This window comes from Dendropsophus ebraccatus, chromosome 4 (genome assembly GCF_027789765.1).
Source record: "Dendropsophus ebraccatus isolate aDenEbr1 chromosome 4, aDenEbr1.pat, whole genome shotgun sequence".
Classification (NCBI taxonomy): domain Eukaryota; kingdom Metazoa; phylum Chordata; class Amphibia; order Anura; family Hylidae; genus Dendropsophus; species Dendropsophus ebraccatus.
Genome location: NC_091457.1, coordinates 88,277,864 through 88,303,993, shown reverse-complemented (window position 1 = coordinate 88,303,993; position 26,130 = coordinate 88,277,864). Strand labels below are relative to the sequence as shown.

At 45.6% G+C, this 26,130-nt stretch overlaps 1 protein-coding gene across 3 annotated transcripts in view; it reads right to left on the bottom strand.

Moving 5' to 3' along the window:
* URI1 (URI1 prefoldin like chaperone) overlaps positions 1-21,793 on the bottom strand; it is a 66,399-nt gene extending 44,606 nt beyond the window's left edge. For 2 of the 3 annotated variants that reach the window (XM_069966228.1, XM_069966229.1), the window contains exons 1-3: positions 21,679-21,793; positions 3,769-3,803; positions 368-446 (exon numbers count right to left, since the gene is read on the bottom strand). In XM_069966228.1, the coding sequence (XP_069822329.1) occupies positions 368-446; positions 3,769-3,803; positions 21,679-21,792 (228 nt within the window). In that variant the 5' untranslated portion in view covers position 21,793. The remainder of the gene's footprint in view (positions 1-367; positions 447-3,768; positions 3,804-21,678) is intronic. The other variant, XM_069966230.1, reaches the window with a different exon arrangement.
* Between the last annotated feature and the right edge of the window lie 4,337 nt (positions 21,794-26,130).

Here is a 26,130-nt window from a genome sequence, read left to right as displayed (position 1 = left end):
TATGGGAGGGCTTGCGCACCTTTGCTCCTGCAGCTCTCCGCACAAAGAATTGACAAGTCAATTCTTTGAGCGGAGAGCAAAGGCAGCAGAGGTGCATAAGCCCTCCCCTAGAGATACTGTGGGACACTGAGGCAGGTAGGATTTTGCATCAGAGAGCTCTGCCATGGAATTCCACCGCTTTTACTCAAGTGTGAATCCTAATACTTTCAGGAAATGACATATCTGCATTAAAAAGCTGGTACACAAGCCACAAACACTGAGAAATGCCACTAGAACAGCTTTCCATGCAGATATTTTACCTATCCTGTATATCTATACAGAACAAAACTAAATCTGTTGAGCAAAATGATACCCATTATAGCCTTACCATAATATCATAGGACAGCTTCTCAGGCAGGGTTCCCAGCCGTTCCTGAAGTGCATCATAGTCCTTTTCTACCTTCTTCCTGGAGAAAAGAAAATGACAATTCAGCATTTTCTGGCTCCCTAAAAACCTTTCCACTTGGCCCCTTATTTTACCAACATCTGCATCTCCATATAGTATCAGTAATGTAGAATAAATGTTGGATATTGGTTAGTGATATTATACACTCACCGGCCACTTTATTAGGTACACCTGTCCAACTGCACGTTACCACTTAATTTCTAATCAGCCAATCACATGGCGGCAACTCAGTGCATTTAGGCATGTAGACATGGTCAAGACAATCTCCTGCAGTTCAAACCGAGCATCAGTATGGGGAAGAAAGGTGATTTGAGTGCCTTTGAACGTGGCATGGTTGTTGGTGCCAGAAGGGCTGGTCTGAGTATTTCAGAAACTGCTGATCTACTGGGATTTTCACGCACAACCATCTCTAGGGTTTACAGAGAATGGTCCGAAAAAGAAAAAACATCCAGTGAGCGGCAGTTCTGTGGGCGGAAATGCCTTGTTGATGCCAGAGGTCAGAGGAGAATGGGCAGACTGGTTCGAGCTGATAGAAAGGCAACAGTGACTCAAATAGCCAACCGTTACAACCAAGGTAGGCAGAAGAGCATCTCTGAACGCACAGTACGTCCAACTTTGAGGCAGATGGGCTACAGCAGCAGAAGACCACACCGGGTGCCACTCCTTTCAGCTAAGAACAGGAAACTGGCTATAATTTGCACAAGCTCATCGAAATTGGACAGTAGAAGATTGGAAAAACGTTGCCTGGTCTGAGGAGTCTCAATTTCTGCTGCGACATTCGGATGGTAATGTCAGAATTTGGCGTCAACAACATGAAAGCATGGATCCATCCTGCCTTGTATCAATGGTTCAGGCTGGTGGTGGTGGTGTCATGGTGTGGGGAATATTTTCTTGGCACTCTTTGGGCCTCTTGGTACCAATTGAGAATCGTTGCAACGCCACAGCCTACCTGAGTATTGTTGCTGACCATGTCCATCCCTTTATGACCACAATGTACCCAACATCTGATGGCTACTTTCAGCAGGATAATGCGCCATGTCATAAAGCTAGAATCATCTCAGACTGGTTTCTTGAACATGACTGAGTTCACTGTACTCAAATGGCCTCCACAGTCACCAGATCTCAATCCAATAGAGCATCTTTGGGATGTGGTGGAACGGGAGATTCGCATCATGGATGTGCAGCCGACAAATCTGCGGCAACTGTGTGATGCCATCATGTCAATATGGACCAAAATCTCTGAGGAATGCTTCCAGCACCTTGTTGTATCTATGCCACGAAGAATTGAGGCAGTTCTGAAGGCAAAAGGGGGTCCAACCCGTTACTAGCATGGTGTACCTAATAAAGTGGCCGGTGAGTGTATATTGATTTTTGTACAGTGGTACCTTGGTTTAAGAGTAACTTGGATTTAGAGCGTTTTGCAAGAAGAGCTCAGAGTTTTTCAAAATTGTAACTTGGTTTAAGAGCATTGCTTTGGTTTAAGAGCTACCTGTACTGGGTGGGAGGGGCATGGGCTGCACAGGTGGTCTACAGCACTGTGCTCTGTCCCAGGAAGTCTCCCTCACCTTCCAAATCATAGCAGATCCACTTTAGGCTGGGGCTTGCATCAGGGGACAGGACTGTGGAGGTAATCACTTCATAGCTGTAACCCCTCGCTCCCCGGACAGAGAGTGCTGCATTATGTGCCCACATCTGCCCTGCTCATTCCTTCCTGCTCCCTGCAGTCTGTCAGCCCTTGTATTTCCCATTCTTTCCATTACTGTAAAGTAACTATAAATGTGACATATTCAGCTGTTTCTAAATGTTTTTTCGTTTTACCTGTTATTCAAAATAAAAAAAATAAAAAAAATCATTTTTGGGGTGTGGAACCAATTCTTTGCATTTCAGTTATTTCTTAAGGGAAAATTTGCTTTGCTTTAAGAGTGACTTGGATTACAGTCCTGGAACGAATCATGCTTGTAATCCAAAGCCCAACTGTATTTATAAACATGTCTGTTACCTCTGTAGCTAAAGTTATTATTGCTGCTATTTTTATCATTATAGGATTACTTTACTATTGCTGTTCACATTATTGTTACAGTTGTTTTTCTGGTAATTGCCATTGCTGTGATTTTACTGCTATTAGAATACAGATACTTTAATAAACCATTATATAATTGTTCGGTATTTTTAGTTACGTTTGTAATGTTATTCTAATTATCAATGCATGTTTTTATAATCAGTTTGCCTCCTATTCCCCACCTGTGTTACCACAGCACATGGGCTGGATCGTTAAGGACCTGTGCAATGATCAAACAGAAGTAAATGTTCCAGTGGCATTCCTAATGATGAAGAGGGTGGGCAGGAGGGACGGAGGGGGTGGTGCAAAGTTAGGGCACAGATACGCCCGTAGGGCACGGAGCTGCAATTTTAAAATTACTACCTGCCAAATGGACCGCAGGACAGATCTTAGATTAAAAGCAGCTATCTGAAGGTACAACTGGTTTGGGGTCAGATTGTGGGTACAGAGTCGCTTTAAAGAGCTCCCATTAAATTAATACAGGCAGGTATTTGAACATAATAAAGAAGGTATACTTACCAGTCCTCATGCCTCTGTTGCTGCGCTCTAACCTCTCTCAGACAGCCGTTGGAAGTCATTTTCGTCTAGATTCTCCATATATCACGGCCCCGGATCCTACTGCTGGAACATCACGTACCCCGATGAAGGATTGCCAGTGATGTCCCGTTCCAGTCATTAACTGGCTGAGCGGGCAATCCATCAGCAGTGTATGTGATGTGCTGGCAGCAGGAGCTGCTGGAGGCTGGTAGCTGTCCAGTATCGTTCAGGCAGCGAGACGGGGCACAAGGATAGGCAAGTATACGTTCTTTATTATGTTCACTTACCCTCTTTGCTTTCTGCTTTTATTATTTCATGGGACTTTAAGCTCATTTCAGTACAAGGGATAGTGAGAGGACCTCTTCCTGGCCTAGTTTTAGGCCAGGAAAAACTCCATTAAAAATGCCAAAGTTAGGGTTAGTTTTATTTTTGTTTCAGGGCATTTTTTTTTTTTTTAGTGTGTCTGTAGTTTTGTATAATCCCAACAAGGCCTTTATTGTGCATTTTCTACAGAGACTTTGCAATTTTCGCCCCAGTGTTCTACAGCAAGGTAAAACCACCATACAAAAAGGTTATGTCTATATGCAGGTTATGGTTTCCCCCCCATTTCTTTAGTAGAAAACCTGATATCACTTGATAAAAGAATAAAAAAATAACTTAGACTGAAAGAAAAACAGCAGGGAATAACACCCATTCAATGTAAATAAACTATACGTATTTCACTTACCAGTGCTGGATTTTCTCTTGGCAGCCAATGACCACCTGCAAAAAAAATGAAATAAAATAAAAATAGCAAGAAGTACCATGAGCAGTAGGTGACACTAGCAGACTGTAGTATCAATATAATATGTACAGGGAACCTCACACATTGTAGGTAAACATTATATCCATCCAAGCCTATGCTACAAAAAAAATTTTCACAGTCTAATAATAGAAGAGGATAGTGAGAAAAAATATTTTTCTACACTAAAAAAAAAAAAAAAAAACATAAGTCAATACATAAAAGTTTACAGACAAGTCACAGTGCTCGTACTAGGCTGTTCAATCATCATGCCCCTTATGTGATCAGACCAGGCCACCTTCATCCTCTACTCCATGATACAGTTCTGATGCTCATTGTCAGGGGTCAGCACGGCCACTTAGACTTCTCTGTAACTCCGCAGATTCCACACACAGCAATCTGTGAAGCACTGCGTATTCCGGGATCTATGTCGCACAGCCACAAGAAACTTTTTCAGCAAATAGTATCTTGCTGGCTCTTCTTCAGGATTGGACCAGAATGGCTAAGCTTTATTCCCCATGCGTATTAATGAGCCTTTGGTGATAACGAATAGAGATGAGCATTCAGCAATTGAATATCGGGGGCTTGAGAGGTTGGATGCAGCACTAGGGAGTACAGGAAATCCATGTTTTCCATGGAGCCTTAAAGCTTCAGCCAACTTCTCCAGCCAAGAGTAATCAAATACCGCATGCTTGGGTTCGGACAGACTGAAGCATGCTTGAGATACACTCATCTCTCTCTATAGCAGATTGTTCCTTTCTCGGAATACCCCCCTACGACCTGCTATTTTTATCATGCTGTGACCCAGGTACCTACCAAATAGGCAGCTGGCCTATCTCAGATCTACTTAGACCCTTGCCCATTTTTTTTTCTACTTTTAACACATACTTCAACCGGCCATTCATTTGCTGCCTGATATATCTCACCCTATATGGCAGGTACCACTGTAACAAGATCAATGTAGCAATCAGTGGTTTTAATCTTATGGCTGTTTAGAACAATGTTATTTCTCCTTATATTTTGGAGACAGCAACAACATATTTTTAATGCTCTAGTAAATAAAAGCGAGCAAAGTAAAAAATCATAAAAGGTTAACTCTGTTATTAAAATACAAAAATAAATAAATAAAATAAAAAAGGAATTCTATAAATATTAACCACCACAGACCTATTAGAGAGACATACAGCCTAATTATATCTTTATAGAGGAGATTTTGGATAAACACTTCTAAACAAATGAACATAATATCTGCAGCGAGCAAAACAAGACTGTGCCTCCAAAAACAGAAGAGGGATGGGGGTGGAGGGGGCACACACTTTGTACCCAACTCCAAACTTTATAGGAAATGAAATGATCTTCTCACAATTCTCCAATTGAGCCTATTAAACTAACCTCAAAGTGCTGGCCACGTCTACAACTCACTGGGAGACCCCTTTAAGGGTCCACTGCTCAGTGACAATGCTCGCCCTCTGTTTCCCACTGGAGTCTTGCCTTTCCACTTTCCATTTGATCTGTTTTTCTATTGAATTCCATTAAAAAAAAAAAAAAAAAAAAAAAAAAGATTGTAAAAACGTAGGGTGAACCCAGCCTTATAAGGTGGTTATTCAGTGTAGAAGGGGCAGTAATTCCTAGGAGCCTGGAAATTACCTGATCAGGGGCATATGCAGGTAACCAGGTATGATTCCTACTGGTTCCAAAGAATACTGGTAGGTTTACCAACTGGGGTCTTGGGCTGGGTTCATATGTTTGCAGAGAATTGCCAAACTACAGCCTTTATTAGTACATACGAAAAAAATGCATTTCACAATACACCATGTGATGTTTTGCCACATGGTTCTTGACTGTGCAACATACTACCACTGTTACTGGTGTGGCCCTAGCATCAGGAACAGGAAATGATTGCCAAATTCTAATCCGTCAGAACACAGACGTCAATACTGGCAGTATTATACGGCTATCGGGGGGGGGGGGGGGGGGGGGAAAATCGCTTCTGAATACATACAGTATGTAGAAGCACAGCCTTATATGATGCCACAATACAAAATAACAGGCTTCTACTTCAATGGTTGAGTATACTGACAAGCAAAAGGTCAAGACCTTTGGATGCTGGACAATATAGGGAAGGCTTCATTGAAAACCTGAGTTTAGAACTGAAAATGTTTAATATGGCATGATGGGAAATTTAGTTTGCAAGAGGTGGCAAGCCACACAATACTGAACACTGCCTTAGAGTTTTTCAACACTATGGGTATAAACCCACACACCGTATATGCAGCATATTTACTGCTGCGATACGCAGCAAACTCGCAGCAAACTCGCAGCAAAATCGCAGCAGATTAGATCTAAATAACTGAACACAGCATCAAATCTGTACCAACAAATCTGCTGCGTATTTGTTGCATATCTGCTGCATATACGGTGTGTGGGTTTATACCCTAAATCAGTTTAGATGCCACCCAATAAAAATGTGACCACCCTTGACCTTTACAGTCCTATGAACACTGGCAAGGTCATGTTGTATGTCATACAAAAAGTGCTGACAAGTGCATTCATCCTTCAAGTCCATGGACTGAGAAGTTGTAAATGACCTCTAGCCATGTTGTCCCATGCTTGCCCTTCAACCAGGACAATTATATGTGTGAGTGTAAATTTAAGTTAAGTCTAAACAGAACAGAAACTTCACAAATCCTACCCTGCAGGGAGGGGGTAGCACTCCATTCTTCAGGGGAATGATCCATATGTGACAGTGGCGTGCCGTGGCACACATGCCATAAATCTGCATTGATCTTTGAAGCTGCCATTTTACTCCGGCACAAAATGATGCTCCGGTGCCCATTTCCCGTCGCAGAGCAGAGATTTATGTGCGGCTGGCGCAACATCTGCCGGCACATTTGTACTTGCATCCGAGAAGGTACACACTGCTTCCACAGCTAAACAAACACTTTCCAGCTTCTAAGAGCAGAGCTGGAATAATGCAAGGAGGCGACAGGAGGGGCAAACAGGACGTCACCTTCTTTCAGCTTAATTAGAAGTCGCCCTGTCATGAAATATAGTGTACTCCGCTCTGATAAGGGGATATGGTAATACAACCTTGAAGTGTACAGGCTGCATCAGTTACCTGTGTACAAGACTGTGTATTCATCCATCATAAGATGGGGGCCGTTAGAAATCAATGCAGTCTGGCACTTATTGATAAGCTGCTTATTTCAGTGTATACTTCGTGGCAGCAAGAGAGATTGGGGGGACAAATGAATTCATTTGGACAGAAGCCGTTTTTCCCGACTCCCCAATACATATGCATGCTCAGACTGGCAGGATAACATTAAACAAGTCCGCCCCATTCCCTCTGTTGGCAGATGTCAGTTGTCGTCATGCTCCCATACACACTACATTGTATGCAAATCTTTCAGCGGACATTTGTCTAAACTAATAGCCAACTGTACTATGATATGAGGGAGCGCACAATGGGTGGTGGGGATAGTACTAGTATGTAGGAGAGAGGTTTGGTTTGTAAACATGGTGGGGGGGAAAAAAAAAAAAAAAAAGGAGGTCAGAAACAATGTTCAGTAAAGAGTTATCAGGCATATCTCCTCCTATACATGATCGGACATGTGGCGGGATTAGAAACCTTACAATTGTAGGTGGACATGTCATACATCTAGAGCCAGCTATATAAGCTTATACTTCATAATGGGAGACATGTTTGTTCCTCTTGTGCTTCGGTCCTTTAAGGCCTGTCGGGCAGTTCAAACACGCAATGCACATTAAGTACATATATTGCACATGGGCTGTAATGAGCATCTGTCTGCTCATGCATGAAGCGACTTCTCCAGTCTTGCATCCTCTAAGAGCAGCACATTCATTAACCTCGACATGATAATCCTTTCACGGCTGCATATTAACTAGTTACATATTCATAATCATTTACATTATTTAAAGGGCCGTCTATGAGATTTGCTCGACTATATCCATTAACTGCGGTGATAAAGGTTACAGAAGATATTTTACTTAATGTTTCCAAGAAGCTACTTTAATTAGCAAATATGCAAATGAAGCATATTTTTTGACAGATAGGGCCAATGCCACCAGTTCATATGTTCCTTCTAAAAGCCATAGCCACACAAATAAAGCCCAGGATGAGCGGCTGTTCATATTCTGGGCACACAATAACATAAAAAAGGAACCCCTACTGGGATAGGATGCCTGCTGCTCCTACTTCTTGCTCCTAGATATTACACTGTGGCCCGAGAGAAAGCCATAGCCATTTATACTCACAAATTCGCCCTTGCTCTCCAGTTTTACTCCTTACAGGGACTATTACAGGGGGACTACACTGAGTTTGCAGCGATTGCCAATGTGCTCAGATCATTACACTTGATGTAATATGACTGACATGACGGCAGTGAAACATGCAAACCTGTCGGCTTTATTATGGCAAAACGCAATTTGCAATCAACTTTTCCAGTAGAGTGTTGATTTTTAGTCATGCACAAATGCAATTCACAATTTCACAGAAAAAAAATATGCTAGTAAGAAAAAAAAAAAAAAAAAAAAAAAAAAAAACTTCTGGTACCCACCACTCAGTCGGGGGTGGATAATCACACAGAGGCGGTAGTCCCATCCCCAGTTCTCCTAATGACTTTACCAGGCAGCGGATATAACAAACAACAGCACAAGAACAAAGTGCAGAGGATAAAAGTAGGAGACATACCTTTATCTTCATCGCCCTGTGTGCACCAGGGAGCTATCAGGTGGTTAGATTTGTCTAACTTGCTGATAGTTCCCCTTTAAAAATCCTAAACTGTGAAGTCAAAACCGAATGTGCAACAAAAATCGTAGATAAGCTTGACATTTTGTTGTGGTGGCGTAACTTGGATGTCACATGAACAAAGACTGTATGTGGCCCTAGTCTAAGAAATTGCATTGGTGCAGCTACTATTTCCCACCAATCCAAGTTCTGACAAAAATTGGTGGCATTTTCAAATTCAAAACATTTAGGTTTTAAAGAGATTGCACCCCATTGGCATTTATACCTTTATCCACAGGATGCGTAGGATCATGGGAAACTGAAAGATTCAGTACGGAACATTACATGAAATCTAATGACAATATATATGCCACAGTTGAGAACAAGTTGCTACAACCATGCCCATATGCAACCAAAACTTTCTGTGCAGCATAGTACAGTCTACTACTTCCTTTTATCAACCATATTTGTGACTACATGAACAATAGCTGAATCAGTACCTTACTGATTAGATAGCTCCAAGCACAGAGTTGTCATCATCAGACATAGAATAAAGAAATGGATACATGCCAACGCCTCAGTCCATCTTACCTCTCAAAGTCACCTAGAAAGCTGCAGCAACATTCATTTAGGTAAAAATGTCATTAGCTGCCTCCCTGGAAATGCAGGGGTTAATGCAATACTGCAGAGCAGCACAGCCCAAATCTAGTCCAGAAGAACCTTGACAAGCCCATCTTTTCAGGGCGAAACTTACCAAAAGCCTTTCCTGAGCAATAAGTGCAGCAAAAGATAATTGATTGCCTGTTAATTAGAAAAATTAGGAAGCATTGGCAGGTCAGTGGCCCCTGAGAATGAAGCTGGACAAGGCTGGGGGGAAAAACAAATGGCTTTAAAACGTGATTACTAGAGCGGTCTATAATGTGATCATTCATCTTCCCGGCCCTTTCAGTCTACTAAAGCCACAATTATCCACCGCTTCCTGGGCCAGAGCGTGAAAAATCTCTCAGTACTCAATGAGATTATCTGCATGTATTACTACAAGCCGGCCACCAGGGGGAAGCAGGGATAGCTCTACATAACCATGCAATGAATTCTTGTGAGGATCCTATACTCATAACAACCGTATCATTCAAACCATTGCACGACAATGCTACCTGTCTGCAAGTGATTGGTCAGTTCTTGAAGTTGATGTGTCAGTAGTTGCTCATTCTGGGTTTAGAAGTCCAGTGGGGGGGGGGGGGGTCTCTCACTCGGCGATTCATGTCTTCCTTATAGCAGCATGCATACAAGGATGGCTGTCAGTCACTGGTTAGGACCGTCCATTGGACTCCTAGCCAGGAATAGGCAGGGAAAGAATAAGAGACAAAATATACTAAGGGGAGTATGTATCATTACCACAATTTTATTTTTGCTGCGGCACTTTTCATGTGCTGCGCATAAAACTCTGGTTCATGTGCAAAAATTATCAATACGATCACAGGCCTTGATAAATACGGTGCCGTTTTGGCACTTTATTTGGCTTAAAAAGGCTAACAAACTACACCGGGGTTTGACTGGACTACTGCTGTGCAATATGTTGTGTACAAAAACATGCGCATAATAAATCTGGCTTAAAAAGTAGCTAATATAAACCACACCAAACCATGTCCCCGTTGAGCAAAAAACTTTTTAAAAAAAGGTGCAGCCGATGTAAACTGCTCAAAAATACCACAAATGGCTTGATAAATGCTGGGAAAAAAAATAAATAAAATACTACACACACTAATATATATATATATTTATATAATAATAATTAATAATAATAATATTAATAATAATAATAATATTAATAATAATATTAATAATAATAATAATAATGCTGTGCTTAAAAACATCCTTTTTTTGCCAAAATAATTGTGCAAGATATAATACCCATGTCCCTTAATTGTTTTCCATAACACTAGAGATGAGCGAACCTTTAGGAGTTTTGGTCCGAAAGCAGTTCACTCGATCGTGATCTCGGGTGCATAGTTTCAATCCCAGGAATATACGGCCAGGATATTCCAGGGAATCGATCCTGGCCGCATATTCCCGGGATCGCAACTATGCACGCAGGATCACAGGCATCACGATCGAGCGCAGATGCCGTCGCACCAAAAGTCAGACGGTCCGCGCATCTCTACATAACACTACATACATATCAATCTGCTCAGCTCCTCCTGACCTATAACATGCTGCAGACAGGTCAGGCTGCTCATTTAACATAATAGGCCGCTATTAAAGGGGTTGTACTGTCCCTGTACCTTGCTGCCGGGCTGATCAGTTGTTCAGGGTCTGCATGACACAGTGAACGGAGCTTGTCTCCATTAACTGTGTAGCGTTGGTGACTTGTAACTGCAAGTCAGCTCCTATTCACTTAAATGGGAGCTAAGCTGCAGTTACAGGTTGCCACTGCTACACGGCGAATAGGGACAAATACTGTACCCTGTGTGGTGAGGGCCTCAAACAGCTTACAGGTGCGGATGCAGGGTGTCGTCACCCACTGGTCAGTGACTGGCTATTCTGTGGATAGCTCAATAGTCTATAATTCCAGGAAAACCCCACAGAGCATTACAGCTTTCTGTAGATGACGTGTATAGCAACAGCCCCCATTACCTCTGTCCACAACTGAATGCAACTACAATGTAAATGTGAGAATTAAAATTGAATTAAATTAAATGGTCTAATCTGAATTTAATTTTCCTTTGCATCATGTGGACAGCTGTGTGCATGTGTATTTCTTAACTGGCTAAAGGATGAAACCAGGATGCACTAAAGGAAAAAGACAAACTAAAGGAGGCAGTGTGATGCTCTGTGCAATGTTCATTTGGAAAACTTGATCAGCTATCCATAAGATTAGGGATGATCCGAACTTGCCAAGGTTTGGGTTCGTATGAACACGAACGCTCGGCAGCAGATTCCCGCTGTCTGCCCGCTCCATGGAGCGGGCGGATCCAGCGGGAGTAACGCCTGGAAAACTGGGATACAGCCTTTGGCTATGGCTTTATCCCAGTTTTCCATGCGGTCCTCCTGCTGGATCCGCCCGCTGCACGGAGCGGGCAAACAGAGGGAATCATTACCGAGGGTTCGGGTTTGTACGAACCCGAACCAAACTCGGTTCGGACCATCCCTACATAAGATGGTCAAGACCAGTCCATAGAAGCTCCTTACAGGACTTACAGCCTAACGTCCTGGTGGACGATTCTACCGGAAGACTTCAGGGGTTTTCATTAGTGTTGAATGGACCTGTCAAAATCCGAACCCCCAATGCTCGGCATTTGATTCCATGCGGCAAGTTATATGCCGCCCTAGGGAGTCTTGAAAAAAAACGGATACAACCATGGGGAATTAAACACAGAGCGTTCGGATTAGGGGAACGTTGTCTACCCCAACCAGTTTGACAGGTCCACTTAAGGGCCCTATTCCACAGTAACGATAATCGGCCGGATCGGCCCCATTTGGCCCGATTCGGCCGATTATCGTTCGGTGAAATAGAGAGAACGATCAGCCGATGATCGTGTCATCGGCTGATCGTTCATTTAGGGCCAGACCTAAAATCATCGTTCCCCCACTGTGCATCGCTACGGTTGAATAGCGGTGCGCGGCGGGCGACCGACGATTTGACAAGCTGCAGCATCATACATAACCTGTCCAGGCTTCTCCGCGCTGTCTTCATCCCCGGGTCCCGCGCTCTCTATCTTCTGAATGGCCGGTCAGCTGACGGAGAGCTCAGCCAATCACAGGCTGGAACCGCAGCGGCCTGTGATTGGCTGAGTGTGGCCTGTCAGCTGACCGGCCATTCAGAAGATAGAGCGCGCGGGACCTGGGGATGAAGACCTGCAGGTAATGTATGCTGCTGCAAGGACATCGGTAACGATGTCCTTGCAGCCTTCGCTAAACGATCATCGGGCCGTGGAATAGGCCCAGTAAACGAGCGGCGATCTAGCAGATTGACACTCGTTTACATCGTTGATCGGGCCCTCCTCGGCCCGTGGAATAGGACCCTAACACTAGTCTTGAAAAGCCTAAGCATGGAAGAGCTGTTTTAGTGGCAAAGTGGGACCTAAACAATTCTAGGTGGGTAGTATTAATGGCTAATCATTAAATACCATATTAACAAAACAAACAAAAAAATGTTCTACCCATGGGGTACACCCAAATATAAGACAACCAGCTACAAAGAACATATGAACCACAGAAAGGTCTTTGAGTACCACACAGGCTGCTCCTATTTTCAGCTGGAGGAGGTTACGAGTGTCCTGACTCCTCCAAAAGAAGATTCTTATTGTAAAAACTAAATCGGGATTCTCTCAAAGAACATTTAACTATCCTCTGGGTAGATTGCTGAAGCCCCAACAACCACCACAATGGAGGTCTTAAAGTGACACGGTCACCTCATTTTTGCATTAAGACTTCCCTACACAGGTGTAAAAGGGTATATTTTGCAGTTTTCATACCTTATTTTATGTCATGGTGCTTGTTCCAGTAAAAAGTGATCTTTATAATCTGTGGATTGTGTCACGTGGGCGGGGCTTCTCGACCAGAGTGCAACTTAGTCCCGTCCACAACAGTGTTGTAGGCCCCGCCCCCTATGATGACATTGCTGTCTAGGCCCCACCCCCTCTAAAACCATTGGAACGGGCCAGCCTAAAGGTCAAGGCCCCACCCCTTCCAGGTCTGCCCATTCCAATGGCTTCCGGGGGAGGGGGGGGGGGGGGGGGCAATGCCCCAATGATGTTCCTCTGAAAGTAGTTTGCCCCCCCCTTCCCCAGCCTGTCCCTGCAGCAGGCAGAGGCCAAAAGTGTCTCTACATCCGCAACGCACACAATGATGTCACTTATGTACACTTCCCATAGGAATATACTCGAGTGTCCTCTACTTTGACCCCTACTAGGCTGCAGGCAGCATTATATCTTTAGTTTAAAAGAGATCAAAGCAGATGATGTACAATGGTGTCTGTAGCGGTGCTAAACCACAGGCGTTATATATCCTGGTGCCATCGTGACCACCGGAATGCCATGGCACCCTGGTTGGGAACCACTGTTTTAGACTGATAGTCTGAACATTGCTGGGCCTTAGAAGTTTCATGCAAATTAGGAGATAACGCTTTTATCTTGGATTTAGAGACACAGACTGAAATAAGATGTTATATCTCCAGATTCAGGGTAATCTCCATTGTACGCCACCTTTAATTTTTTTAGCAAAAAGCTGATGGCAGGTCCACTTTAAAGACTAGTTTCATACCTCATTGCAGTGGATTTCACACTGCGAGTTTCACAGCAAAATCCGCTGTGATACTCTGTCCTGTTACTTCCTATGAATCTACATTCTTGCAGGGGATTTTCATTCCACTGTGAAAAAGTAATCCCTGACCACTTAACCCACCACTGCCGAGCTAATACATTACCTATCCATGCTCCTGGCTGCTTCTCCAGCTCCCAGGCGTCCTGCTCAGACAGTGTGCTGACCCACACACTGATTGGCTGAATAGGACGGCAGTAACCGGGAAGCCGGAGAAGCAGCCAGGAGTGCGGACAGGTAGTGTATTCCCTTTTTAGCCTGGCAGCAGTTATTTAGGCTCTGGCTAACAGTACAGCATTGCAGAGGATTTTGCTGCAGGAATCCGCTGAAATACGGTACATGTGAGAATGGCTCTTTTACACAAGCTGAACAGCTTGAATGAGTATTCATACAAATGCTCATTCCTAATAATTGGCCGATGTAGGGCTGCGTTTCCACATATGCATTCGGAACGCGATTGCAATGCAGTGGAAACCTCAGTCTCCCCCAATACCAATGCAATGTTGCAGATAATTCTGGGAGCATTGTGCAGCTTTTGGGGGAGAACTGGGGGTGTGGTTTCCACTGTATTCCAGTCTTTCTACCCCAGCCATGGAAGCAGGTCTGTGGCTGCCATGACAACCAATCAGCACCCTGCAATTACATTGTAGAAGTTGGTAGCACGCACCCTGCAAGTGACCACATCATGCAAATGACCAGCATCAGAGCTAGCTTGTGGCTGGTAACTGCATATAGCAGCCACTGGTTATGGAGCAGGCTCAGCTCCACACTCACCCAATGCCCAGGCATCATATATGTATGGCAATAGGGTGTTAACAACTAGTCATTGGGCTGGAGACCTGGGCTCACCAAATCATGGATTCAAACCTGCAGTGAGGCTTATTGTGTGAACAGCAAGATAAGGAGGGGGTTTAGTCCTCATCAGTTGCGGGTTGAATTCTTTCATGTGCTTAGTAGAGTTACCTTCCCAGGAATTGCACTGGAAATCCCACTGTGGTCACAGAGAAGATGGTACAGTAGTCCGAGTTGAAGATAATGAGAAATTACACTAGCAAATTTGCACGGATAACTTCCAGCAGATCCCATGCACGCTCCCGTTTGAAGTTCCGCTTGTCCCTTAGGCTCAGGCAGATTCCGCCATCCTCCCAAAGAAAGGACATGACAATTCTTTGGGAGAACGGAGGAATCTGCCTGCGCATAGAATGGAGCCTATGGGACCAGCGGAAGTTAAAACAGGAGCAGGGGGGTGGCTTCTAGGAGAGAGACAGAATTCGCTGGAAATCTATCACGCAAATTCAGTAGTGAGCACATAGCCCCGAGGTGGAAAAGTGAGCTGTTCAAAGTGCAAATGTGTGGTTTAAGCAGGGCAGAATCAAAGCTTACCCTAAGGGAATTAACTTTTCGGACTGAGCAAAGCATGAAACCATATACCAGGGGAGTTATTTATCACACTGGCTCAGCAGCTTCTCCCTAATGTCCTACATGATCCTGGGGCGACTTCTGAGTGAATAAAGGAATACTGTATATAAAGCAGATTGTCCTGTGTGTGCAGTGAATGCAGCCAGTCTCCAGCCTCCATGTCCTGAACTACTCACAACTAGATGGGTGAGGTGGTCTTTTCCTGCTGACAGTATTCTATGTTTCTAAATAAATATTCACCATACTTAAAGAAACACTGCTAACAATGCCAGATTCCTGTGATACAGGGGGTCACACACAGTGATATAGAGGTCACACAGTGATATAGAAGGTCACTGTGGGGGGCACGCAATAGCACGCGCACACTCACACAGCTTGCTGCAGTAATAACATCCACGCACACACAGCCTGCTGCAGCCATAGCACGCACACACAGCCTGCTGCAGCCATAGCACGCACACACAGCCTGCTGCAGCCATAGCACGCACACACACGGCTTGCTGCGGCCATAGCACACATAAGCTCCTATTCCAGCTCTCAGCGCTCGTTTGCTCCTCGTTCCCCGCTTGCTGCCGCCGCTATTCAACGCAGCTGCAGCAAGGGGTGAGTGCGGGAGTGGGCGGCGGGGAGCTGCCCGGGGGATTGCTGATCGTCCTGGCAGCCCATAGGATATAGCAGTATCTGCTGCCGATGCTCCTATTCAACGGAGCGACGGCAGCAGATCGCTGCTATATCAGTCGCTTGTTTTTCAACATGTTGAAAAACAAGCGACTGCAATGATCAGCTGACATGAACGATGTCGGCTGATCGTTGCACTCTATTTCACGGGACGATTATCGTCCGTAGAGGCCGATATCGGCCGATAATCGTTTAGTGGAATAGGGCCTATACACAAAGCCTGCTGCAGCCATAGTGCGCGCACACACAGCTTGCTGCAGCCATAGCACACTGAAGAAAAGCACACACTCTTCTCCCAGAGAGAAAACACCACACTGAGGACAGAGGTTACTGCTACACTACTTATGTCTTCTCCTCCTCCTCCTCTATATTACACAGGATATCTTCATATTACACTGCTGCTCATATACAGTCATCCAGCATCCAGGAAGAGAACAGCACAGATCTCCCCCCACACAATGGACTCTTCCAGCTCAGAAACAAACTGCCAAAAAGTGACCAACAACTTTTCCATGACCACCCTTATCTAATAGGGCCAGTGTCCTATTACTGATATATTTCCCGACCACCCTTATGTAATAGGGCCAGTGTCCTATTAGAATGTTGCTCATAATATATATTCATGAGCAAAACTTGTAAAATTCATATCAAAATTCAACTCTACATTTTTAAAGATTTTTTTTAAAGCTGGAGTCGGAACAACTCCAACTCAGACTCCAGCCAAAACTAGCTCAGACTCCACCTACCTGAAGGCAAGTGCCAGTCTGACTTTGAATCTATCAATTTGTGCCATCAGACCCACAGGTTGGCTCAGACTTAAGACCCTATTCCACCAACAGATCTGACGACAGATTATCTTCCAAAGATAAGAAAAGAGGATAAATCTCAGTCTTTCCTTCATGACCTGTTCTCTGATTATAGTCTGTTCCTGGGTTTGGCTTCAAATCTTTGGCAGATAATCTGTCGTCAGATCTGTTGGTGGAATAGGGCCTTTATGGCCGTAAAAAAAAAAAAAAAATGGCTCTATCACCCTCATGTGAAAAAGTTTGCACAGGTAAAATCTCTACTCCTACTTCACAGAACAGGTGAATTGTGCATTTATTTTGAGAAATATGGAGTAAAAATTCACAGAAGGTATATTTGTTGCAGATAAACATTACATCCATAGCATACAGATGAATGACTTTGATTCTGTAACAAGCACATGGATTTTAAAGGGATTATCCCGTGCAACAAAAACATGGCCACTTTCTTCCAGAGACAGCCCCACTCTTGTCTCCAGCTTGGGTGGGGTTTTGCTGCTCAGTTCCATTGAAGTGAATGGAGCTTAATTGCAAACCACATCTGAGCTGGAGACCAGAGTCGTGTTGTCTCTGGACAAAAGTGGCCGTGTTTTTGTAGCACTGGATAACCCCTTTAAATCCCCCAAGGAAAAACTGCAGATAGCTTGAAAACAAATATCCTGAAATGTAGCTGGACTCTGCTTTTGAACAAGGGATGACATTGTCTTCCAGACAATCCTTTGAAGCGGCTCTACCCTCTGGGTTATAGAGAAGTCACATTTTACACTATATTACCCGTAAGTAAATCTCATAGTCTCATCCTACAGCAGGGATGCTGGGAACCTTGGCTCTCCAGCTGTTGCAAAACTACAACTCCCATCATGCCCTGACAGCTAAAGCTTTGGCTGTGCATGCAGAATTGGAGTTGTTATTTTGCAACAGCTGGAGAGCCAAGGTTCCCCAGCCCTGTCCTACAGAAACACTCTGTAACCATTCCAGTGGGTATAAAAGCTACACAACTCTTATTAGTGTGTCCTAATTATGTGCAAAGACTCCATCTTATTCCCATGCAGAGTTATTAGTGGTCACCTGTAAGAATAGCCTGTGTCCTATGACAACTATTGCCGTGACCTGGCATCTCATGGGGCTTTGTGGAAACAGTTCCAAGATATAGCTCTATAAATTCAAGTAGAGACTTGACTGGTTGCTAGTAAAGCAATGAGCTGTCAGATCATTGGGCACTGTTTTTATAGGTAACATACACCCTCAAGCTCTGTAATAAATGGGGTCTCTGACACATCCAGAAGCAGTCAGGAACAGACAAGTCACCCTCTTCAACAGCTGAACCCTGCTCAAAGGGTGTGTGTGTGGGGGGGGGGGGGGGGGGGATCTCCACCATCTGATGACATCACCAGGGGCCACTGTCATGTTATTTGAGGATGGGGCTCATACATACACACCCACACAGTAAATATGTGAGACCTTGAGACATAGTTTATACATCAGGCCTGCACTGGGGGAATGGTTTAAGTCCTTATTAACCTCCTTACAGGGAATCAGCTGAGTGCAGGTGACGACAGATCCATGGAGATTATTACACGCAGGTCACGTCCCTGCTGAACACAAACAGCTCTGTGCCCGCTGTAAGGAGGAGGAAGTGATGGGGGAGGTCATAAGCCAGGAAGTGCAGCTATCAATAAAGAGACATGATGGGGAACAGCAGCAGAATACAGACAATCATAACTGCAATGGCCCATATACACTGCTTATTATATACCTTCATTAGCTTCTTCTACTTTCAATATCTCTGCTTTTCATCAGTGAATGGAAGCCTGCTTTTTTTTTTTACTTATAAAGGCTGATGACCAGTACAGACAGAGGGCAATATGTTCTGTAATTACGGCCTGTGCACGCTGTGTCAGTACAGTAACACAGAGGTTTAAACCGTTTCAGAGCTCCCAGCATCATAACGAACAACAATGCCGGGAACATCATCCATAATTCCAGACAGTGCACAGAACATGTGAATGCCCCTTAGTCCACAGAAAGGGTAGTCTGCACTGCTAAATTATTACACTGACCACCCACTTCAGGTGTTCAACTCCTTAGTGCCAATGGGTTTGAACTAATGGTGTGTTTACACAGAGAGATTTATCTGACAGATTTTTGAAGCCAAAGCCAGGAATAGATTTGAAAAGAGGAGAAATCTCAGTCTTTCCTTTATGACCTGTTTCTGTTTATAGTCTGTTCCTTGCTTTGTCTTCAAAGATCTGTCAAATAAATATCTCTGTGTAAATGCACCATAAGGTGGTGCTCAGTAACTTTAGCGTATAGCAGTACACAATTGTATCATCCAAAAGTAGCATATCCGGCGTATAAGACGACTTTTTAATACTGAAAAATCATCTTAGATGTCAAGGGTCGTCCCATGCGGTGGGGGAGCTCATAAATGGCTGCGTCCCCACCGTATGGGGCGAACACTATACAAAAAACAAACAGTTAACTCACCTATGACCTGTTCCAGGCCTCCACGCGTCTCCTGTCCAGTTCACAGTGCAGGCAGTGTGACGTACACTGCCTGTGCCGGAGATCCCCGTAGCTCTCCCGGGCAGCCAAGCCTCTGCCAGGAGAGCGCCAGAAATTTCCAAAGCCTCTGTTATTCTCCCAGAAGCCTAACTTCTGCTACATGCTACAGACAAAGCATTAGTGGTGCGTAACATTTGTTGGTCTGTCTCTGCAGCATGATCACTCCCTAATAAAGAAGTTCTATTTAGGACACGCTGATGAGTGCCGTAATTATTGTTTTTTGGATGATACCAGGAGGGAAGCTGGAAAAGGATGCAAGTTATTCAGGGGCAAATGATATGTTAAAGTGGCCTGCAGGTTATGGAAATGCCATGGCATGATATCGGGGAGACATGTTGGCCCGGGCTGCAGGATATCGGGGAGACATGTTGGCCCGGGCTGCAGGATATTGGGGAGACATGTTGGACCGGGCTGCAGGATAGTGTGTGTGGTGGTGGTGGTGGGGAGGTTAACATGTTGGCCCAGGCTGCAGGATATGGGGGTGACAGGAGACATGTTGGCCCAGGCTGCAGGATATGGGGGGACACATTAGCCCAGGCTGCAGGACAGTGGGAGGGGACTACACATGTTGGCCCAGGCTGCAGGATATGGGGGTGACAGGAGACGACACATGTTGGCCCAGGCTGCAGGATATGGGGGTGACAGGAGACATGTTGGCCAAGGCTGCAGGATATCGAGGTGACAGGAGACATGCTGGCTCAGGCTGCAGGATATCGGGGTGACAGGAGACATGCTGGCCCAGGCTGCAGGATATCGGGGTGACAGGAGACATGTTGGCCAAGGCTGCAGGATATCGAGGTGACAGGAGACATGCTGGCCAAGGCTGCAGGATATCGAGGTGACAGGAGACATGCTGGCCCAGGCTGCAGGATATCAGGGTGGCAGGAGACATGCTGGCCCAGGCTGCAGGATATCGGGGTGACAGGAGACATGTTGGCCCAGGCTGCAGGATATCGGGGTGACAGGAGACGACACATGTTGGCCCAGGCTGCAGGATATCGGGGTGACAGGAGACATGTTGGCCCGGGCTGCAGGATATCGGGGTGACAGGAGACATGTTGGCCCAGGCTGCAGGATATCGGGGTGACAGGAGACATGTTGGCCAAGGCTGCAGGATATCGAGGTGACAGGAGACATGCTGGCCCAGGCTGCAGGATATCGGGGTGACAGGAGACATGTCGGCCCAGGCTGCAGGATATGGGGGGGGGGGGGGGGCAGGAGACATGTTGGCCCAGGCTGCAGGATATCGGGGTGACAGGAGACATGTTGGCCCAGGCTGCCGGATATGGGGGGGGGGGGGGGGCAGGAGACATGTTGGCCCAGGCTGCAGGATACCGGGGTGACAGGAGACATGTTGGCCCAGGCTGCAGGATATCGGGGTGACAGGAGACATGTTGGCCCAGGCTGCAGGATATCAGGGTGACAGGAGACATGTTGGCCCAGGCTGCAGGATATGGGGGTGACGGGAGACGACACATGTTGGCCCAGGCTGCAGGATATCGGGGTGACAGGAGACATGTTGGCCCGGGCTGCAGGATATGGGGGTGACGGGAGACGACACATGTTGGCCCAGGCTGCAGGATATCGGGGTGACAGGAGACATGTTGGCCCGGGCTGCAGGATATCGGGGTGACAGGAGACATGTTGGCCCAGGCTGCAGGATATCGGGGTGACAGGAGACATGTTGGCCCAGGCTGCAGGATATCGAGGTGACAGGAGACATGTTGGCCCAGGCTGCAGGATATGGGGGTGACGGGAGACATGTTGGCCCAGGCTGCAGGATATCGGGGTGACAGGAGACATGTTGGCCCGGGCTGCAGGATATCGGGGTGACAGGAGACATGTTGGCCCAGGCTGCAGGATATCGGGGTGACAGGAGACATGTTGGCCCAGGCTGCAGGATATCGAGGTGACAGGAGACATGTTGGCCCAGGCTGCAGGATATCGGGGTGACAGGAGACATGTTGGCCCAGGCTGCAGGATATCGAGGTGACAGGAGACATGTTGGCCCAGGCTGCAGGATATCGGGGTGACAGGAGACATGTCGGCCCAGGCTGCAGGATATGGGGGGGGGGGGGCAGGAGACATGTTGGCCCAGGCTGCAGGATATTGGGGGGCCAGGGCATATGTGAGCCGAGTTATCGTGTAGACACGTGACATGCTGCGCCTGGCTGCAGGTTGTCAGGGGATATGCCTGGGTCACGGCAGGTTAGAGAGGTGATCAGCAGCATAAGGGGGCGTCGCAGCGCTGTATCCCCTCTCCCTCCCCCATACACAGCCCCTATAGCGGCTCACGTCCCCGCTCCCCTTCCCTCGCCTTGTTACCTTGTTCTGCTCCTCCTGAAGTCGGGTCACCTCCTGGGTGCTGTAGTGCTGCCGCCCCCCATCACTCATCTCGTCCATGCTTCGCAAGTCTACTACCGCCCCCTCTTCTCTCATTGGTCGGCAGAGAACGACTGCTTACGTCATGTTCTCGCGAGACAGCTTCTCAAGCCCGAATTCTCACGTGGAGAAGGGGGTGTGTCTGTATCGCCATGGCAACAACGAGCCACGTGACTCCCCTCCCAACCCGACAATACACCTCTCACGTGATTCCCAGGAAAGTCACAGTACAGAATAAGTGCAGAAAGAGCAGCTGCCTATATGACCTATGAAAGTCTAAAGTCTGTTACGGCCAACTGTGCATCTTTATAGTAAAGCTAATCTCTGAGCAGCCGGACATAACCTATATTCTTTGCTACATATCCATAACAAGACCAATTACCCAGCAGTACCCGGGTATTTGGAGGGGTTTATCATCAGTGACATTTCTCACACCAGGTCTATTTATAGTGCTTGAAAAACTACTATATTGCGATGCATTTTATTCTTCTTCCAGCCATTCTTCTGCGATTAATACAGCCCAAACCGCTTTGCACACAGACTCTGTTCAAACTGCGTTTCGAAGCCCTCAGCGGAGAGGTGTGCTAAGTATTTTTGATTTCGATCGGATTAGTCGTCTTCAGGACAGGGAGGTACAAACAAAACAAGACAGTGGGCCCTGAGTCTGAACCCACCCACTGTCGCTACCTACTTGCCTCAGTCGGCCCTAGGCGGCCGTGGACAACCACGAAGGCATTCCCTACAGGATGGTGAACAAGCCAAGCCAAAACCACACAGACAACGCGGTACAAAATCAGCAATACAATCGGATAGTCAAAGGTCAGGCGGTAGGTGGGATAAGGAGTTGAGCAGTCAGAGGGAATTAGGAAGGGAATAACAGGAGTAGACACAAGGAAGCTGGGATCCAGGTATGAATCGAGATAGCCAGCAGAGAAGTGAGCAGCTTGCTGTTATTTATCCAGGATCAGAGGCTAGGTCCAGCAGCTGATTGGACCAGCCCTGATCCCAGCACCAAGTTCAGCTAAAGCATTAAAATCCTGCAGAGCTCAGGTTAACTCCTGCATTGCTGGATAAAAAGCAATCGGGTGTGTCACAACAAACCAGGCGCAGTTCACACCAGGCTACTGCATATTCCTCACATCGTTTTTAAGAAATTTACGTTTAAAGACCCCTAATTTCCCATAGAAAATAATGGCCACACAGTAAAGCATTAACAGCCAATGACAGCACATATGCAAATAGTTGAAATATAGCAGCCAATAGAAATTCCAAGATCTTGTCAGTCAATGCTTGACAACATCCATGGAGTCACATGTTCACTATTGGCCAATAGAAGATGGAAGGTCCTTAACGATTTTGTCTCACTGACATAAGTAAGTATTTTTCTGCAAACCAAGCAATGTTCTTTACCATTATAAGGCAGTGAGTCAGTGAAGTAGCAGAGGTCAGTCAATGATGTAGCAGAGCTGATACCCGCATGATACAGCAGAACTGTTTCAGTGATGTAGCAGAGCTTAGTCTGTGATGTAGCAGAGCTCATACCCACATGATACAGCAGAGTTGAGTCAGTGATGTAGCAGAGGTGAGTCAAATTAGCTCTTAAAGTGATGGTACCAAAGTCGCTTTTAAATGGGCGGTACCAAAGTCACTCTTAAAGAATTGAGAGGTCTGTAATTTTTATCATAGGTTCATTTCAACTGTGAAGGACAGGATCTAAAAAAGATATTCCTGAAAATCACATCGTATGATTTTTTAATTGTTAATTTGCATTTTATTGAATGAAACAGGTATTTGATCATCTACCGACCAGCAAGAATTCTGGCAAAAGCTGTCTAAGGACCCCAGGCACAAAAGTGTAGATCTGCACAAGGCTGGAATGGGCTACAGGACAATAGACAAGCAGCTCAATGAGAAGGCAACAACTGTTGACACAATTACTTTAAAAAAATGGAAGAAACAAGATGACCATCACTCTTCCTCAGTTTGGGACGCCATGCAAGATTTAAGGATGATTCTGAAAAAGGTCAGGAATCAACTTAAAACTACATGGGGGGATCTGGTCAATGACCTGAAGAGGACCACAGTCTCAAAGATTACCGTTAGTAAACACTACGCTTTCATGGATTTCAATTCTGCAGTGCACGCAAGATTCCCCTTTTCACATTTGCTAGTGACCATCTGGATGATCCAGATGAGGCATAGGAGAAGGTGATTTGGTCAAATGACACTAAAATACAACTTTTGGTTTAGATGTAAAAAAAGGCTGAGTACAACCAAGTTCATATCATACTTTGGAGAGGCTTTTTTGCAAAGTGGACAGGATGACTGTACTATATTGAAGAGAGGATGGATGGGGCGATATATCGCGAGATTTTGGCCAACAACTACCTTTTCTCAGTAAGAGCATTGATGATCATGGGTCGTGGCTGAGTCCTCCAGCATGACAATGACCCAAAACACACAGTCAATGCACTCTGTAAGAAGAATGTCAAGGTCCTGGTCTGTGTTCAGCCTTGAACCCAATAAAAAATCTTTTAAGGAAGCTGAAACTCAGTGTTGCCCAGCGTTAGCCCGGAAACCTGAAAAATCTGTAGAAGATATGTATATAGGAGTGGGGCTATATCCTTGCTGCAGTGTGTGCAGACTTGGTCAGGAACTACAGGAAACATCTGACCTTTGTAATTACAAACACATCATGTTTCCCCTCTTATTGAACAGTATACAGGCATACAAGCCTGTGAGCTGTAAATGAAAGAGGAGAAACATTATTGATGGAGGTGTGCCCGGTGTGGTGTACCCTCAGTGATGTTTGTTGGAGGAACGGACGGTCAATTGCTAGATGTAGTGTGACACTACTCCGGTGGTGGATGGCTGAGATACAGCCGGTCCTTGGTATGTTTTTACGTGACGCCAGTGCCTGGTGGGCACACAGGTGTGATTGCACGCCTGCTTTTAAGTTACAAGGCGGGTTGTACCTTTTTCCCCTGTGGTCAGTGTCCTACCGGGTTGCTACTGAGTCCCTTGGGGTTATATCACCAGGGGCTGGCTGGCAAATTTTAGCCTGGGGGGCAAGCACACAGCACTGGCCCATGAGTAGCCGGCTAGCGGCCCATCTTTCAAGGACCACTCTAGGCCCTCACTTATTACACTCCCCACATCAGTGCAGGGAAGGTAGATGCCACCCACTCCAATACTTCCTCCAGCGGCACTATTCTCACACTTCGGATAACATTCAGCCCTTCCAGTCATTTGTAAACAGGGAATTCCTACTGCTCGCTGTGACGGGGTCGGGGATCTCTTTACTGTATAAGTATATCGGACGGCTCAGCGCTGACACGGAACCATCCCATAGACTTACATTGACAAGGTGACTTCTGGCCCCTTCACACAGAGCAGTAGGAATTCCCTGTCACAAATGACCAGAAGGGAAGGAGACGTTACCCGAATTGTTGGAACATCGCCGCTGGCAGAAGTACAGGCCCGGGGTGCTATCTACCGTCCCTGCACTGATGTGGGGAGGGTAATAATAGGTAAGGGCTGGAGTGCTCCTTAAAAGGAACCAATTAGCACAATTGTGGTGATATGGTTTTCAGCTGCACAGTATAGATATACTATGCAGCTCCCCGAGGCTACCAGCCACTGAGTGTAAGATGGTGGGAAAGCTGGGTGACCTCCATCTTACTGAGTATAAGATTGTGGGAAAGCTGGGTGACCATAATATACTGAGTATAAAATGGTGGGAAAGCTGGATGACCATATTATACTGAGTGAAAGATATTGGGGAAGCTGGGTGACCTCCATTTTACTGACTACAAGATGCTGGGAAAGCTGGGTGACCTCCAACATACTGACTACTATACAATATGCTCCAAAATACCCAACAAAATGTGTATATTGTTCTGTATGAGTGCGTATTGTTCTGTATGGGTGTAAATTGTTCTGTATGGTTCTGTATGGGTGTATATTGTTCTGTATGGGTGTATATGGTTCTGTATGGGTGTATATTGATTGCACTGTATGGTTCTGTATGGGTGTATATTGCACTGTATGGTTCTGTATGGGTGCATATTGTTCTGTATGGGTGTATATTGTTCTGTATGGGTGCATATTGTTCTGTATGAGTGTGTATTGTTCTGTATGGGTGTATATTGTACTGTATGGTTCTGTATGGGTGTGTATTGTACTGTATGGTTCTGTATGGGTGTATATTGTACTGTATGGTTCTGTAAGGGTGTATATTGTTCTGTATAGGTGTATATTGTTCTGTATGGGTGTATATTGTACTGTATGGTTCTGTATAGGTGTACTGTATATTGTTCTGTATGGTTTTGTATAGGTGTATATTGTTCTGTATTGGTGTATATTGTTCTGTATGGGTGTATATTGTTCTGTATG